The 18,372-nt window shown below is 32.5% G+C and overlaps 3 protein-coding genes across 3 annotated transcripts; 1 reads left to right on the forward strand and 2 right to left on the reverse strand.

Annotated features, from left to right (window-relative positions):
• Positions 1-937: 937 nt before the first annotated feature.
• LOC123678232 (kinesin-like protein KIF14) lies at positions 938-3,554 on the reverse strand. The gene is made up of 2 exons (XM_045615135.1): positions 2,152-3,554; positions 938-2,018 (listed from the first exon to the last, which is right to left on the reverse strand). Exons 1-2 carry the CDS (start codon positions 3,346-3,348, stop codon positions 1,080-1,082), a joined length of 2,136 nt encoding a protein of 711 aa, XP_045471091.1. The 5' UTR covers positions 3,349-3,554; the 3' UTR covers positions 938-1,079.
• Positions 3,555-3,795: 241 nt separating this feature from the next.
• Positions 3,796-7,437, forward strand: LOC123677917 (membrane-bound transcription factor site-1 protease). Its single transcript, XM_045614656.1, has one exon. It carries the CDS (start codon positions 4,049-4,051, stop codon positions 7,148-7,150), a length of 3,102 nt encoding a protein of 1,033 aa, XP_045470612.1. The 5' UTR covers positions 3,796-4,048; the 3' UTR covers positions 7,151-7,437.
• A 745-nt stretch (positions 7,438-8,182) lies between these two features.
• LOC123679057 (probable histone-lysine N-methyltransferase CG1716) lies at positions 8,183-18,237 on the reverse strand. Its single transcript, XM_045616404.1, has 12 exons — positions 16,574-18,237; positions 15,490-15,618; positions 15,123-15,268; positions 14,509-14,662; positions 13,748-14,057; positions 13,382-13,632; positions 12,703-13,325; positions 11,517-11,932; positions 9,886-10,405; positions 9,416-9,795; positions 9,037-9,360; positions 8,183-8,626 (listed from the first exon to the last, which is right to left on the reverse strand). The coding sequence occupies exons 1-12, from the start codon at positions 18,061-18,063 to the stop codon at positions 8,459-8,461; spliced, it is 4,911 nt and encodes a 1,636-aa protein (XP_045472360.1). The 5' UTR covers positions 18,064-18,237; the 3' UTR covers positions 8,183-8,458.
• Positions 18,238-18,372: the final 135 nt, after the last annotated feature.

The following is an 18,372-nucleotide window of genomic DNA, read 5'->3' on the forward strand; positions in this document are numbered from 1 at the left end:
TTAGTTAAATGAAAATAATACAGCCGTGGATAATAATTCAAAATAACCACACCATAATAACAATAGAAGTTGTAGATAGTTATTTTTCATATGCTAAACAAAAAAAATTAAATAGAATTTCCAACTGTTCAACTGAGATATTCTTCGCGTTTTTCAAGTGTTCTTTTTTTACTAAAATTTTAGTAGCTGCACATAATTTTTTGGCAACTATAATGAGCAACGTTATTTTTTGTTTTTCAGCCATTCAAAAAATATATATCATAATATACAGGGTGAGTCGGGAGGAACGGGCCAAACTCCAGGAGCGTATTGTAGACGTGAAAATAATTGAAAAAAACTCATAAGTTCTTATACGATTCTCATTTGTTCTCGAGATACAGTGTGTTAAAGTTAGAATTTTTTTCAAGTTTTTCTCTTATAGTATCTACACTTCGCAAGATATCCAATTGAAATTTGGCATAAATATTATCATTGATAGTTCACACCATATGAGATGCCAATTTCGATAGCAAATTCACAGGGTGATATTTTCTCTGGATCACTATCCCTTGTTTTCCTCCAGAATTTTTTTTTGGACAGTGTTCCAGAGAAAATATCACCCTGTGAATTTGCTATCAAAATTGGCATATCACATGGTGTGAACTATCAATGATAATATTTATGCCAAATTTTCATAGAATATCTTGTGAAGTGTAGACACTTTAAGAGAAAAACTTGAAAAAAATTCTAACTTTAACACACTGTATCTCAAAAACGAATTGTTCACATAAAAATAAGTAACGGTTTTGAAACTTAACTACTGAAATATATTCAAAACCTGTGAAATCCTTTCAAGACGCTATATTCTGAATTTTGATCAAAAATTAAGGATTTATTACTTCAGTAAAGAGAATTACAGGAGTACTGAATATGTTAAAAGACAAACATTAAAATTAATAATTTAATTTATTAATGAACATAAAAAGCAATCTGAAATTAAAAATAAATAGGAACAATAATATGTATATCAATGGAAAATAAAAAGTTACAATTCCATATATCGAGTTAAAAATATTCATTAAATATGTTACAATATGTTATTACATGTTAAATTTAACATTTTTTGGTTCTTTTCTTTCTACAACTTCATATAAAAGGGCAGTTTCATATTTCTGCACGGCTTTGCTCATTTTAGCATACAATATATTCAAATCTTGATCATTTTCTGGAGGTTGTATATCTGAGAGTACTTTATACAATGCATTCATTGATTTCGTAATATCTGCTTTTGTCAGTCGTTTCGAAGTTTTGTTAATAGTCCATGTCAAATTGGTTAAAAAATCTCCAACATCTTTGTACTTTTCTAACAAACCCAAATCAGCACATGTCACTATAGTCTGTTTATTGTTTTTATAATCAATCAATAAAAGAGCATTTCGTGAAATTGAGTAATTGACTCCATTCTTCTTGCACCACTCTGTTATGATTTCAAAATTATGATCTGATTCAATATTGCTTTCTTCATCTAGAACACCCTCTAGCTCTTCTAGAAAATTTGTTCGATAAGGCGATAAATGAACCGATTTTTCAGAGTACTTCATAATCCTCATTCTTGATTCCAATTCTTCTTTTCGCTTCTCAACTACTGCCAATTCTCTAAGGCGCGCAGCATTGTTTTCTTCAAATCTTTTTCTCCAAGTTGTTTCAGCTTCAGATAGTTTATTTTCTGTTTCATTTAGTTTGTTTCTCAGTTCATCCAATTCCTCACATTCACTAGTGTTACTTATATTATATTGTGAAGAAGTATTTCCATACAATGAAGTATGTTCAAAATTTAGTTTTAAAGATCTCAGTCTTGAAACTTCCGTCCTCAATTCTCTAATCAACTTTTCATGAGGATTTTCATTGATTCTCGCTCTGTTAACTATAGACCTTGCTTGACAAGCATACCTGAGAGTGGCTAAAGTCTCATCGACATGAAAATTCGATGGAGTTATAGTGGCCAACATCGTAGTCATAGAATTGCCACCTAAGCTTTCCTAAAAACAGACCAAATTGTAACATTAGAATCTCCAATAAGTAGAATAATAGAACGTCTAAGAAGTTTTTTAAAATCAAATAGTTCAAAACATTTTGAAATTAAAACCAAAAAGTTTAAATTCAATTACTTACTCGTAAAAGCCAAGTCAAAACTGAATCCCTATAAGGTACAAATTGGCCTCTTCTTTGATCAGCTAATGAAGAAATTACTTTTCCTAAAGTCATGAGAGATTTATTTATGCTCACACCCTGACGAATCTTTTCTTCATTATGTGAATTGTTTAATCTTTCACTTCCAGCTAAATCCACCAAGCTGACTCTACTTCTTCTACTACCACCTCCCTCACACAGACTGTCATTAGAACCATCGGTTAAACAAAGTTCAATTGTAAATATACTATGTGACCTTGAAGATTTTTCATTCATACTTGTTGCAGCTGTGGCACGGTTTCTATTTCCTATTAATAACCAATTCCTTAGTTCATTATATGTTTTTACAGAGTTTACACTTAAATTTTCTACATAAGGTCCAAAAGTGGGGTGCTCTCTCACTTTTAAAGCTATTTTGTTAGATGAATCAGAAACCAATAATAAATCATGGATTTTTTCATTATAAATTTCAAAGTAGCTTACATCAAGTGTGGCAGTACAATTATCAGGTAAATTACTGATACGATTGAATAAATCCCTACAAAACCTAGGAATTATACCAGAAAATTCCTCAGATTCTATATCTGCTTCATTCCTACCCATCATACTGAAACTTTTACCAGATCCCGTTTGGCCATAAGCAAATAGGCATGCATTATAACCTTTGAATGCAGATTCTAATAATGGTACTCCCAGGCAACTAAATACATCTTTTTGAGAAGAATAGGTGGAATCGTTTTCATCACAGGACCAGAATATATGATCATATTGGAACAAATGATCTAAGCAAACTCCTGAATTTCCTGTAGGACTAGACTTCACATGAAGATTATTGTTTTCAACGGTTACAACACTATTAGCACCAATATATGCCAACTCTCTTGAATTCATGGGACGAACTCTAACAGCAACAGATAAATTACTTAATTCTAAATCTACATTTCCACTTTCAATTTCTTGACTAGTTCTGGATTTTAATTTTACTGTTTTAGGAGTTTCAAATACTACACTACTGAAACATTCTGGAGTTCCCACAATATTCATATTTTTCGAAGTAATTTTGGGTGTCATAAGTGGTGTTCTTGGAGTTGAAGGTGCTGCAAATCCATGATTATTTATCCTGTTGATTCTTTTTGCAGTACTTGAAATTTTAGGAGTGTTAGATATTGAGAGAGACATAGTTCTTTTTATCTTTTGCGATCACTAGAATCACTGTAGGATTTTATTCGAAATCAAACATGATGTTTACACTTAGTTCAAAAATTTGAATAGTAAAATAATTAAACTATGAGAATGAAGTTTCAATTTCAAATAACCGTTAACCGCCACTTCGAAAACACAACAATATGCATTTCTGTGCTTGAAATTTGAAATGAGTAGGGATACCAACAGCATCCTGATTCCTGATACCAACAGTCATTTAGCAAATATTAGTTGGAAAAATTATTTCTTGATTTGAATTTTCTTTGTTCTTATTTTCTTATTATCTTTGTTTCTAGAAATTCAAGCAATTTATCACGGGAAAAAATTGAGAACTTGGTTTTTCGGGTTTTTCTGAACATTTAATTCTATGGTATTATGCAAAAAATTCTGTGCTTCAAATAAATAATTATTTCATTCTTAAAAAATAATTACTTTATTATTATTAATATTTTGGGTTTCTTATGAATATGAATGAATTTGTTATTTTATTGTGAAATGTATCATTCATGTTCTGAATTATAATAAATAAAATTCAGGGAAATGTTTTGAAAATGCATACATTTTTTGAGACTTCAATTTTGTCAAATAGTTTTGAAATGATACTTCACTTGGAAAGCAAATATTGCTTTTTGTAAACATGAATACAATATGAGCCGTCGAAAAAAAAAGGAATTTTATGAAATCAAACATAATGTACTTCCATATCTCATATATACTACTCTTCATTTTTGGGGGCTTAATTGGAGTATCTTTGACCTTTGAAGATTATTTGGAATCGCCTTTATGTTGTAATTTCACCTCTGAAAGTGTCAATTTGGAATACTCATCACAATTAATCGAAAATGAATACATTGTGATGTTCAACAACTACTATAAACATAATGCTCGAGCAAATTATATCAATTCTGCCTTGAATTTATCTGGTATTGAAAAATGGAAAATTATTGAGAGAGAAAATCCTGCCAGTGACTATCCCAGTGATTTTGATGTCATAATAATCCATGAAAATGATCGGAAAGATGGATTGAAAGCTCTAAATTCACATCCTCTCATTAAGAGAGTAACCCCACAAAGAATGGTAACAAGAACACTCAAGTTCATTAATGAAGATAATATTTGGAAGGGCAGAAGAAGTCTCAATTTAAAAAACCAATTTTGGCAATCAACTGGACGTCATACAAGTAGACGATTATTGAGAGCTGTTCCAAGACAAATCACTTCAGTTTTAATGGCAGATACTTTATGGAATATGGGTATAACTGGTAAAGGTATTAAAGTAGCCATTTTTGATACAGGATTATCTAAAACACATCCACATTTCCGAAAAATAAAAGAGAGAACAAATTGGACAAATGAAAAAACTTTCGATGATGGTATAGGTCATGGTACTTTTGTAGCTGGTGTTATTGCTTCAAGTAAAGAATGCCTTGGATTTGCTCCAGATTCTGAACTCCACATATTCCGAGTTTTCACTAACAATCAAGTTTCATATACTTCTTGGTTTCTTGATGCCTTTAATTATGCCATTTTAAAGAAAATGAATGTTTTGAATTTGAGTATTGGTGGACCGGATTTCAAAGATCATCCATTTGTAGACAAAGTTTGGGAACTCACCGCAAACCGTATAATAATGGTTTCAGCCATAGGTAATGATGGACCTCTTTATGGAACTCTAAACAACCCAGCAGATCAAATGGATGTTATTGGAGTGGGTGGAATCAATTTTGAAGATCAAATTGCGAAATTTTCTTCTCGTGGCATGACAACGTGGGAACTTCCAAATGGTTATGGAAGAGTCAAGCCTGATATTGTAACTTATGGATCGGGGGTGAGAGGATCTAATATTAAAGGAGGTTGTCGGGTACTATCAGGTACTAGTGTGGCTTCACCTGTTGTTGCTGGAGCTGTGACATTATTGGCTAGTGGAGTACTTCATAAAGGAAATGATATTAATCCAGCGAGTATGAAACAGGCTCTTATGGCATCTGCTAGAAGATTACCTGGTGTCAATATGTTCGAACAAGGACAGGGCAAATTGAATCTGGTGAAAGCTTATCAAATTTTGAATAATTATAAACCTCAAGCCAGCCTGAGTCCTAGTTATATAGATTTGAGTGAGTGTCCTTATATGTGGCCGTATTGCACTCAGCCTCTTTACTACGGAGCTATGCCAGTTATTGTAAATATTACCATATTGAATGGATTAGGGGTTTCAGGATATATTGCCGATAAACCTCAATGGTTTTCATACACTCCTCAGCAAGGAAATTTATTGGAAGTATCAATTTCTTATTCGGAAATATTATGGCCTTGGTCCGGATGGTTAGCAGTTAGCTTAAGTGTAGCTCCTAGTGGATCTACCTACGAAGGAATAGCTAATGGTCACATTTCCTTAACTGTCGAATCTCCAGCAGGGTCAGGTGAAGTAGAACCTAGAAGAAGCACCGTAACGTTACCAATAAAAGCAAAAATTATCCCTACTCCTCCTAGGCACAAAAGAATATTGTGGGATCAATATCATAATCTACGTTATCCTCCAGGTTATTTCCCAAGAGACAATTTGAAAGTGAAAAACGATCCTTTAGATTGGAATGGAGACCATATTCACACTAATTTCAAAGATATGTATCAAAATTTGAGAAATTCTGGTTACTATATTGAGGTACTAGGAGCCCCCTTCACATGTTTTGCAGCTTCTCAATATGGTACTCTTCTCATTGTTGATCCGGAGGAAGAATTCTATCCAGAAGAGATATCAAAGCTGAAAAGAGATGTAGATAGTGGACTTTCTGTGATAATTTTCGCAGATTGGTACAATACGACTATAATGAAAAAAGTCAAGTTCTATGATGAAAATACTAGGCAGTGGTGGATGCCAGATACTGGTGGTGCTAACGTACCTGCTCTAAATGATTTGTTGGCTGCTTGGGGTATAGCCTTAGGAGACAGAGTGTTTGAAGGCGACTTCAAATTGAACAACCACGAAATGTATTATGCCTCAGGAACTAGCATATCGAAATTTCCAAGGAATGGTTTGGTGATATCCAGAAAACTAAGTGATCAAGGTATGCATATGCTAGGTGAAATAACCAATGAAAAATTTGAAGTACCAGTACTCGGTTTACTTCAAACCAAAACTACAAACTCGAGTGGTCGTATAATAGTTTATGGAGATTCTAACTGCATCGACACAAGTCACATCGAAAAAAGTTGTTATTGGATGTTAGACGCTATTCTAGAATATACTTCATCAGGCCATTTACCCTCAGTGTTTTCCAACAATCATGAAGATAATTGGGACTTTAAAGTTGACACTGATGTACCCACACGCATGCCAGGAAATAGACTCAATAGATTCTCTAAAGTTCTGGAAGGAAATCTCGGAGAATCCCAAACGAAACCCTTACCGCAATGTCCCCATTTAATATGGAGTCAACCAATTCCTCTCAACGTGACAGCTCCTCCTAATTTGTATCAAAGTCAGAAATTGTTGAGTTTAGTTGAGGAAGGAATAGGTCAATTAGGAATTGAAAACACCGTTAGAGATGTATCAGTTGAGGATAGTAATAGTCAGTCAAATGTATGGAGGTGGCGTAACAAACCCATGGAAGATGTTAATATGGGTAGTGACAAATTTGGCTTTACTATTAGTGTATTACTATTAATGATATTAATTTTTTTGTATTTTATTTTCAAACATAGAACAAAACCAAAGAAACGAAAATTGTGCAAAAAGTTAATGAACTTAATTACTTATAGGAGGGTATCTTCTGTTTAATTTTTTTTTTCGATATTTATTTTATGTTATGCTAAGTTATTTTAGGGGTTGTATTTATTTAGAATAATTTTGTAATATATTTATATGATATTTTCTATTCATAACTTTTTTATTAATTTAATAATGATACTAATTTCAAAAAATGGCTTTTGCTAGTTTTATAATTAAATTATAGTCTAAATTCCTATTCAATTAATTTGAAAATGGAATGGGAAACTATGTTAATCAACCACTTGTGATATATTATTGTATATAATTGTTTACACAATAAAACAAATGTTCAAAAACTCTTCTAATTAACATACCTTTTTCAACCTAAAATATATTTTCAACTAATTTGATTAATTCAACGTATCTATTTGTGAAAATTTGTTGTTTTTTTATGAAACGAGAAAGGTACAACACTTCACTCGATTCTTATAAATTTGACTTTATTCATCAGCAAAATCAACTTCAAGAGTGATCCATGTAATCCAACAGTCCTCTAACTTTTCTGTAGTAATATTCGGTCATTACTTTTTCATTAAAGCCAAATTATTTTTCTGTGGAGCACCTTTTAACAGTTGTCGATGAAGCAGGGTTCCAATAACATTTACTTTGCTAGCACAATATTTTTCCCATTCAAAAACAGTATTTTTATCAATAAACGAAACTCATTTCTATCCATTTTTCAAACAACAACAAATTTTGCCTCGTTTGAACTTTAATATCTCGATTCAGAATTGACTCTTTGTTCCAAAATGTTAGACGCATCTTTCGAAGCTTGGTACTAATGATAAAAAAAAGTAGTATGTAACTTTCGGTGCCATCTGTATTAGAGACTTAGGAAGTGAGTAGAAATAAGTTTTTTGATGGAAGTCATTCTTTTACACAACCTACAACTACCTTTTATTGAAAACTTCACAATATGGTCACAAGTCTGACCAACTTATTTAAGTGAAAATGGTATTTCAGATGGATTTAGGCTAAACACGATAAATTGTAAGTCTGATTACTTGGATGCCTAAGTTCTTGGTAAAAAATACAACAAAATCATTAAAAATCCAATCTTTTATTTACAGGTCTATACAGATGATTGCGATAAAAGACAAAATGAACATATCATTAATGTTAATTATATACAATGTTTTTAACAACTCTGCAGAGATAAGATCAAGACAGATCAAGATAAATAAAATGTAGTGAATATTGCTAAAATAATAATACACCCAAAGTATATATGAAATTATCAAATTAGCAAAACATAATAAAGTAATTCCATAATACGCTGAAATTGCAAACTTATCACAGATAAATAAAAATAGACGATTAATAATAATGTTCAGGTTCGTCATCTCTTTTAGTATACACACCTCCAAATTTACTCATGTATTTTCGAATGAAATCTTTTGCTTTCACTTTAACACTATCACTACAAACAAGTTCTTCTATTTCGGAAATGTACTTCATTTCTTTCAACATTACGAAATGAGTCAACTGAAACAAAAATAATGTTTTAATAACTTTACAAATATCAACTAAAATTTTTCAAATATTGTCGAATTATTCAGTCATGTTTATTGAGAACATAAAAAGTGGATAGTTTCATTCCGCATAAATATCTCAACAAAAAAAAAAGAAGACAAAAGTGAATAAATAAATAAAATAATAAAAAGAAAAAGGAAAAACAAAAAGTTTGACAAAACTCGAACGGATGAAATTAAAACATCAAATATAAATTAGAAATTGAATTGACATATTGGCAACATCGCGAGTTGATGGCAACAATAGGGTGACCGAATATCCCCAGATTTCTGAGCAGTAACACCAAAATCTCACCTTGTGTTACCTAATTTCATACCTAAAGTTCCTAATTAAATTCACAAATTAATTAAAACGAAGCTTACCTTTCTGGCGAGGTGCTTGAAATCTTCTGTATTCGTTATTCTTCCTTCTTTGCAATCGGCCTTTCTATAAGCATTCAATGCAGAAACAACCGTGTTAGCCATTGCGGATCTGAATGTTTCCTTTATTTTTTTAGCATTTTCCGTATTACTATATTTCATCTCTCTTATCTTAGCCTTTGAAGGTTGTTGTTTCACTTTCTTCTCTTTCATATGCTTTTTCCTCTGTTGCAAAATTATTTCTTTTTGTTTTTTGAGTATCATCTTATTCTCTTTATATCTTTTCAAATCTTCTTTGAATAATAATTTATCTTCCTCTGTTCTAGGCTGAAATATTTATTTAAATCAAAACTAAATTCAACAACACTGAATTTACACTTACACTTATTATTATTTCTTGAACTAAAGATGAAGTTTTCCTTCTCTTTGCCATAGGACTGCCTTCCTCCAAGAAATTGAACTGTTCTTTCAATCTCTTGTCTATTGAAGATTCTTCTTCAGTTGCTTCTAACGGTGAAGACTGAACTTCAGATTGCATTTCATTACTTTGTTCCACCACTGGACTCGGGTGAACTTCAATACCTGAGGAAAGTTTAGGATGCGAAGGTTTTATTGGAGTTGCTTCCTTAAATTCTTTGTTTATATGTTTTTTGACCTGTTTCAACAATCTACTGTCATTAATAATTTCCTCATCACTTTCGGATTCTTCGGAACTTGAATCGGTGCTTGAGGAACTTGACTCAGAGCTGCTGCTATCAGAATCTAAAATAAAAGGGCAACCAACTAGTTAGAAAAATATTTATAAAATATTGATGTTAAATGTTTTGTATTTGAATCAATGTGTATACCTACCCTCGGGTGTAATTTGTGGTGGTTCCCACTGACTTTTCCTAAGTCTTATGTGATAATAATAAGGTCGTCCATATTTGTCTTTTGCGCATTTCCACCTTGGAGGTAACTTTGGTGGAGGTGGAATAGGACCCAAAAACTTGACATCGCCGATAATACTTATGATTTCGCTTTTCTTTTCCTGTTGATACAATATCGGAGATGGTGTTTGTCCAATCATTATCTGAGGCGGATATACCAATGGATTATGTAGGCCTTGAATACCTGAAGTAATAGGGGGCGGAGTTTGGGTTTGCATAGAGGGAGGTGGTATATTGGTGGCAATAGGACCAAGACTAGTCATGGTTTGTGTTTGGTGAATGTTATTAGAGATTGTCCCGCTAGTAGGTGTAATTTGATGTAGTAAAGAGGGAGGAAGTGATGAAGGTAGAGGCGGTCTACCTACAGGTATTGAGGGAACCATATGCGTATGATTTCTACTGGTTGAGATTGGCGGCATTGGTGTTGGTATTCCAGCGGTTAGCTAAAAAAAAATATTTTGTGAACATTCAATCTCGATCTTATTATTAAAGGGTGTTTTTTTTAGAGCTATAGAACTTTAAATTGCAATAAAACAACGATGGATTATTCGATTGACATGAATTTTATTCATCCGCAAGGTAATCTTGTGGCATTACATTTTAAATATGATTTCTGGCATATGACCGCCACGGCTGGCTCGGATGTAGTCCAATCTGGACGTCCATTTTTCGATGACTTTTTCCAACATTTGAGGCCGTATATCGGCAATAACACTGCGAATGTTGTCTTCCAAATGGTCAAGGGTTTGTGGCTTATCCGCATAGACCAATGACTTTACATAGCCCCACAGAAAGTAGTCTAGCGGTGTTAAATCACAAGATCTTGGAGGCCAATTCACAGGTCCAAAACGTGAAATTAGGCGGTCACCAAACGTGTCTTTCAATAAATCGATTGTGGCACGAGCTGTGTGACATGTTGCGCCGTCTTGTTGGAACCACAGCTCCTGGACATCATGGTTGTTCAATTCAGGAATGAAAAAGTTAGTAATCATGGCTCTATACCGATCACCATTGACTATAACGTTCTGGCCATCATCGTTTTTGAAGAAGTACGGACCAATGATTCCACCAGCCTATAAAGCGCACCAAACAGTCAGTTTTTCTGGATGTAACGGTGTTTCAACATACACTTGAGGATTAGCTTCACTCCAAATGCGGCAGTTTTGTTTGTTGACGTAGCCATTCAACCAGAAGTGCGCTTCATCGCTAAACAAAATAAAATGGACGTAGTGCGCGATACGTATTTCGCACAGAATCATTATGTTCGAAATGAAATTGCACTATTTGCAAACGTTGTTCAGGCGTGAGTCTATTTATGATGAATTGCCAAACCAAACTGAGAATAATTCAGTTGACAGCTGTCAAATCGGTCGCCATCTTGAACAGTAATGCCAACTTAAAGTTATATACCTCGAAAAAAAACACCATATACATCTTTTGTGTAATATGCGAGTGTTTTATATTTCATATGAATTTTTTTAGTCTAATTTCCACTTAAGAAATCAAAGTGCTACTATTATTACTTTTCAATTGACCTGTTATTCTATAGCTTACCTGCATTTGAGGCATTCCATATGGATAGCTAGGAGTCGGCTGAATATGAGGTGGTGGAATATTCGTATTTGGAATGGACACGGGCATATTTGGCATGTGTCCATAGGCCAAAGAATTGTCAGCAGATGGGGGAATGGGATAGTTTTGCCATTGCCCAATCTGGGGATTCCAAATACATTGAAATCCTCTAGTTGGATCGAATGGAGCGGTAAACCTCGGATCTGTTCCTATCAACATGCAGTTTTTCTCATGCTGTATCCAAAGTTCCCTCTGCTTTCTTCGTCTATCTTCTTCCTGCTGTTCCACTTGCAAAGCGAAAAGTTTTCTTCTATTGTGTCTGCTCAACAAAGATTGTTGCTGATTACGTTCATCCGATTTCACACTTTTTTTGTCTTGTTGACGAGATCTTTGCATACCTTCAAATAATAACAAAATGTCACAAAATTATTTATTTTTGGGAATAATTATGATAAAATCACTGCTGACATGATGAAATATTGATTGATTGATGAAGTTACCACGTACATACCCAAAGGAAAATGTTATCATATAGAGTTAACATTAGCCAGCTAAGGGTATGGTCCGTATATCACCTTGGTTACTATGGTAAGTAAGTTGGTAGTCTGTATATGTCAAATTGCTCAAAAACTGGTGACCATTTCCTCAAACTTCGGTGAGTTATCTGTCACCAGAGCAACCGTACTTTTATTCAGGTTAGGTTCGGTAACCACGCCCACTCCGGTTGGCAGTTGTCATTTTAATTTTCAGATTATTGGTTATGAATATTTTCCATGACATCTAACACTCAAAAACTTTATTATTTCAATTATGAAACAAATACCCTTCAGAGCTATTAGGAACTATTAGTTATTTGCAAATTAAAAGAGATCAACCATTTATAACCTCCAAAATTCTGTCAATGAAAAATTTAGTTGACCATTGACAAGTGTCAAGCAGTCCGTAAATACGTAGTAGGTTACCTCAAACATTGAAAACCACTAGTACCCGCTCTGAAATTCTTGGTAATATACAGACCATACCCTAAACGTTATAAATTTTTTTAAATATAGACCATGTGGTTAAACACTCGTAAATAATTTTACAAAATTTAAAAATTATTAAATTCGCTTTTCACCATGAGTTTAGATTTTTCATTTCAAAAGAAAAAAGTAGAAAATTGACAAACCTCTGTATCTGCTCTCATTTTTCTTTTCCGCATATTGTTCCAAACCCAAACCAGCAATATAACCTTTATTGGCCTCCCTTTCGTGCTCCTTCATCTGCTCAATCCTTTCTTTCTTGGGTATTCTGAAAACTTCTTTAAGCTTCGACCACATCTCTACTAGCTTTGTTGCCAAAATGATTATTTCAAATTCGTAATTTTGCGTTGGCGGTTTCACTTCCCTAAGAACCGGTTTCGGCTTGGCAGTAGACAAATACGTATCATCCTCGAAAATATTTACAATCTCCTCAGCTAACGCAGATCCTCGAGTGTTTTTAAAGTATGAAGACTCCACTTTGACTTCCTCCATTCCTACAGACTTCCTGATTTGGTCTTCTGGTACCAGGTCTTCAGTGGTGAATGTTGTTTCTGTGTATTCTTTAGTCGTTTCAGGAAGTATAGTAGGTGTAGAGGACTCGCTAACTTCGGTTTCTACTTTTGGCGAATTACTTTCGGAATTGGATTCGACAGATGAGCTCGATGTGAGTGGAACAGACCACTTTTCAATAGTGGGCAAAACTTTACTATCTTGAAGCATTGTCTTATTTGATATAGGAAGCACCGCTAATGTTTGAAGTACTTCCAATCTGAAAATTTCAGCGGTGAACGAATCTTGTGGTTTTTTTTTTAATGTATGTCTTACCTTAGAGAATCATATTTCTTGTCCATCAGACACAAATGTTGAGCGTCTATCATGTATCCATGCATAAGATGTAATCCATGATAATCCAAGAAGAGCCTGCGACACGGTAACTCTCCTCTTCTCAACACCCTCAGTAGTTTTGCTCTTTGAGCAGGCTCCTTTGCTCTTATCATCAGCCTTGACAACTTCAATGTATGTGCTTGATTTTTGAGTCCGGTAGTTACCAAAACATCAATTTCCTCGTCCAATTGCTGAAAATTATACCGTGCTTGTACTATTGTGAATCTTTACATAGCATTGTTATATTACTCGAATATTTTGAAGAACTTATATTATTAGTAACAAGAATAATAATGATATACTTACATCATCTTCAAATAATTCCTTTCGAAGTTTCCTCTTCGGCTTTATTTTCTTAATTTTAGGTGTAACTTGAACAACAGACGGTATTTCCTCTTTCTCTATTTTTGGAATAACTTCGGCAGTAGATGGCTCTTCTTTTACTTCTGGAACTTTGTCAACTATTGGTTTTACTTCGACATTTTCCTCTACTTCTTCCACTTCCTCTTCTTCTTCCTCCTCTTCATCTTCCTCGCCTTCTTCATCGTCATCCGGTTCTTCTCCCAGCCAACCACGACAAGAAGGTGCTTCGCAATAACATTTCTGAGCCTCTTTTCTATCATTTTAACAATAAAGAGTTAAATGCATTATAATGGTAAGATGAGAGTAGATAGTTAAAAATATGTAGTTGATAATAGTTGAAAATATGTAGATAGTTAAAAATATGTAAAAATAAATATAACTCTAACAAAGAAACCTAGAAACTAGAAATTTCGAGACAATTGTCTCCTTGATAACTTACTATTTATTCGCTTGAAATTAAATGTTTTAAGGAGAGTTCACATTATGTTAAAAATTTCAGATGAAATATAACATCAATATTTTTGTGTTTTTATACTGCAATGTTAGGTAAAATTGAAATATTGGTTGACTTTCCCATAATTCATGTTGTAGGCACAAGAACATCATTTCAAAATGAAACAAATAACATACAGCGGACCTTTTATATATGCAATTGTGCAAGAATTTTTTTTTTCAAACCAATAATTATTTCTGATATTACTCACCCATATCTTTCAAATCTATAATCGAACGTCACTTCTTCACCAGCCAAAATTGTTCTTGTACTAAAAAATCCAATTCTCAATTCACCATTAACAGTCCATTTTTGAGTTTCGGCATTTGGTTCACAGGAGTGGTTTATAAATCTGGATATATTACCTAAAAGTAAAAAAGTGGATTTGAATAATTTTGAGTCGATAATTTCTAAAATAATGTATGATTTGATTCTTTTTTTTGATTTTATTTCTTTATTTAATTTTATTCTTGAATATGAATTTTTTTATGGTATATGCGAGTATGATATATGTTCTTTGAAGGAACACTTTTCAGCATTAATCTGTCATCATATAAATATAGATAGTGATATATTCTCCATCACTTTCAAATCATGTTGGAAGTGCTTCTCTGTCTTCCAGATTATTAGAGAAATGTAAACCTATGTTACTGAAGTTTAGTAGTTTTTCAACATTTCTCCATAATTTGTTGCTTCATAAGACAAAATCAGAGTCAATTCAATAGTTTCAAGAAAATATTCGTAAACTGTGTCCACAGAGATATTTTTTCTTGGCAAAATTTTAAAGTAATGAAGTCACTCATCTGAAATACATATATTACAAACCTTTTTGTGTAGCATCAATAATGGCATCTGATCTCAAGGACATGAAATAGTAATGGGTGTTTTTGTCTTGGGAATATTCATCTGCTCTTCTATCAAATTCATTTGCATCAAGAACTTCTCCAACATATTCAAGGATGAATTCCCCACTGAAAAAAATAATTCCGAATTCTAAGATTTTCTGATTATTGAACTCAAATAACACATGCTAAACTATTTTATTAGTTTCAGATATAAAATGTGTATTCTGATAGCATCTTATTATAGGCAATAGAGAACATAAAGAGGATGATTCATTAAAATTATATTAATAAGAAATTAAATTTGGATATGCTATATTCAATAAAAACATAATAATAATTGTACTCACTAGGGTATATTAGCAGCAGCTCTTAATCCTAAGCCTTTTTTGTGTGTGTTAAAAACTTCCACTGGTGCAAATTGACTTTTCTGGAATTTTTTATTGGCACATCGATCTTCAACTTGACAAAGATTTCCACTGAAAACAGTTAATTATGAAAAAAAATGTATTCAGATATATTTTGAATTGACAAATTGAAAAAACAAATTGATTTATTATTAAGAAAAAAAGATTTAAAAACTATTAAAAGCTTAAATTAGACTTGGATTCAGTTATGTGCAATTATTGATACTAGACTAAAATATGAATGAAATAAGTTGTAAATAAAATTAGATTTTTCCCACATCTCAACATAGATGTGTGGTGTAAAAATCAATACAATTATTGGAATGTAATAAGGTAGTAGTAGAACTACTTTTCTCTAATTCTGTGGTTATTCCGTTCATTCTTCCACATCTTGTAGAACAAAATCGTGCGAGAATATATCAGAAACGCACAGTTTTCATGGTTATATTTTATTATTCTATGTTGGTTCTCTGAACTTTCCGCCACGGCTTTATCTGTCAATTCATCAATTTGCCTTAAAGAAATCAGTTCTGCCAAGCAACATTTTTCAATGCAAAAATCACTAAATTATATTTATGGAAATATTTCATTAATTTCAATGAAAATGCAATGAATTAGAGAAAATAATGTATAATACTCGTACAGAAGGCTCATTCTACCACTCGTTCATTCCAAAACTCGCCACTTCGTGGCTCGTTTTTGAATTTTGAACTCGTGGAAGAATATCAATGCCTTCTGCACTTGTATTATAAATAACTATTCATTAATATAATGATAGACTGATAGATGTCAGCATTTTACATAATCAATTTGTACACTTCTTCAATATAGTAAACATAGACGTATCAAATATATTGATGTAATAAGTTTATGATAGTGAATGAATTATTTTGATGACAGTATTTACTCTTTTAACAATGAAGCTTTCTCAATTTCATCTTAAGACTTGAAGAAACACAGAGAATTATATATAAATTCTGAAGTGATACATAAAAACAAAAAAATGTTATTATTTGATGTTTCCTACCATTCTATCATCAAGAGTCTATTCAGACAATCCTCTCCACAAGCCATTTCTCCTCTTTGTTTCTCTTCCTCAGTTAAAAAACAATCACATGTCATTTTTTTGGCTTCCTTGCAAACGAAACGTTCTGTTAAGTATACATTTTCCTTTAGATGAACAAATTGCTTCAATCTGCTCTCAACTAATTCATCCTTAACAGAAGACTTCATTTTGTCCTTTTCCAAGTCAACATTGAGGTTCTCATTTTCTTTAGAGTTAGTATTTGTTGCATCTTCTACACTAGATACATTCATCTCAAGTTCACTGGAACGCCGCCATCGAGATTTCACTTTTATGGGCTTCTCAGAGGGTTCATTTTTACTTGGAACACACTGAAGAGAAGATTTATCATTTTCATTTTTTATCTCAGAAACTTCACAATCTTTAACTTTTACCAGACCATGACCCACAGAAGGTTTTTTCAAAACATTGATTGATTTTATTCGACTAGATCTTCTAATTAAATTTTCATCTGCTTCATCAGTTTTTGATTTTGAAACAGTTTTTGTTTTGGTACCTTTGGTTTTTTCTTTTTTAGTTATTTCTTTTTTCTGCCCCTTTTGTGATTTTGTTTCATTCTGTTTTTTCATTTTGCCTCTTGAAGTTTTTTCCACTTTAATTTTATCATTTGAAAACAAAATATTATCAGTTTTATTTTCTGTTTTATCCAACAGATTTTCTGAACTTAATTTATTCTCTTCGACTTCCTTGATTTCATTGCTCTTATCTTTGTCAAGATCATTTGTTTCTGATAGGGTTGGTTCAATAACGTCTAAATTCTCCTTCAAATTGGTTTTTGACTCAAGTTCATCAAGATTTTTTGGAGAGCCATCATTTACATGAGATATTTCAAATATATTCATCATTTGGGATAAACTTTCTTCAATTTCATTTGTTTCTTGGTCATTATCATTCTTAATTTCTTTTTCTCTTGATGAAAAATCATCATTAGAAACTTCTAACAGATCTATGTTACTAACATTACTATTATCATTTTCCATTTCTAATGTTACCTCTTGACTAACATAATCAACTGTTACAACATTATCAACTGAGTCAAATTCAATAAGTTCTTCCATAACTTCTTGTTCCTGTACTTCTAAATGTTCTAGTTGTTCTGTAATTTCACATGTAGTTCTTTCATTCTCAAGAGTTTGAGAATCAAATGAAGTTTCACATTCAGCTGAACTATATTCGTTATTTTCTATTGAAGTGTTTCCTACACTATCCGGCAGTTCCTCACTTTTGGAGTCTATTATGTCCTCAACTATTTCAATATTATCATTTGATATGATCTTTGAAGATTTCTTTGGTTGTCTAGGTTTCCTAGTTGCAACTTTTCTTACTGGTCCTTTCTTTTTTGAAGGTCTCTTTGCAATATTCTTAGTTTTTGTTGCAGCTTTCACATCATCTGTTGTAATTTTTTGTTGCGTTTTCTTTTTTCGTGGTGCCATAATAACTACATCAATAAAATTATTGAATTTTTTAATTGGTGATGTATCACAAAAAAGGAATGAAATTCATTAGAAAATTTTTAATGAATTATCCTACACCTACATAGACCATAAAATGATAATAAATATAGATCATAATATAATCATCACTAGGAAAATAACCTCGACGATAAACTTTGGAGTATAGAACTACTAAAAAAAATTGGATAATGTACCTACGACTAAGATGTCTAAAAACATCTTACCTACGACTCAGAGTTTATTACTCTATGACCTACGATTAAATATTCATATTCTTTTCAATTAATT

This window comes from Harmonia axyridis, chromosome 4, assembly GCF_914767665.1.
Source record: "Harmonia axyridis chromosome 4, icHarAxyr1.1, whole genome shotgun sequence".
Lineage (NCBI taxonomy): Eukaryota > Metazoa > Arthropoda > Insecta > Coleoptera > Coccinellidae > Harmonia > Harmonia axyridis.

What these genes read in the sequence shown, in the direction of transcription:
- LOC123678232 (XM_045615135.1), bottom strand. Translation starts at nt 3,348, where the DNA reads ATGTCTCTCTCAATATCTAACACTCCTAAAATTTCAAGTACTGCAAAA. An exon ending in TTTTGACTTGGCTTTTACGA is followed by an intron (nt 2,019 to 2,151) that starts GTAAGTAATTGA and finishes GTCTGTTTTTAG; the next exon opens with GAAAGCTTAGGTGGCAATTC.
- LOC123677917 (XM_045614656.1), top strand. Translation starts at nt 4,049, where the DNA reads ATGAAATCAAACATAATGTACTTCCATATCTCATATATACTACTCTTC.
- LOC123679057 (XM_045616404.1), bottom strand. Translation starts at nt 18,063, where the DNA reads ATGGCACCACGAAAAAAGAAAACGCAACAAAAAATTACAACAGATGAT. An exon ending in AGGAATTATTTGAAGATGAT is followed by an intron (nt 13,633 to 13,747) that starts GTAAGTATATCA and finishes TATAATTTTCAG; the next exon opens with CAATTGGACGAGGAAATTGA. An exon ending in ACCACAAATTACACCCGAGG is followed by an intron (nt 9,796 to 9,885) that starts GTAGGTATACAC and finishes CTTTTATTTTAG; the next exon opens with ATTCTGATAGCAGCAGCTCT.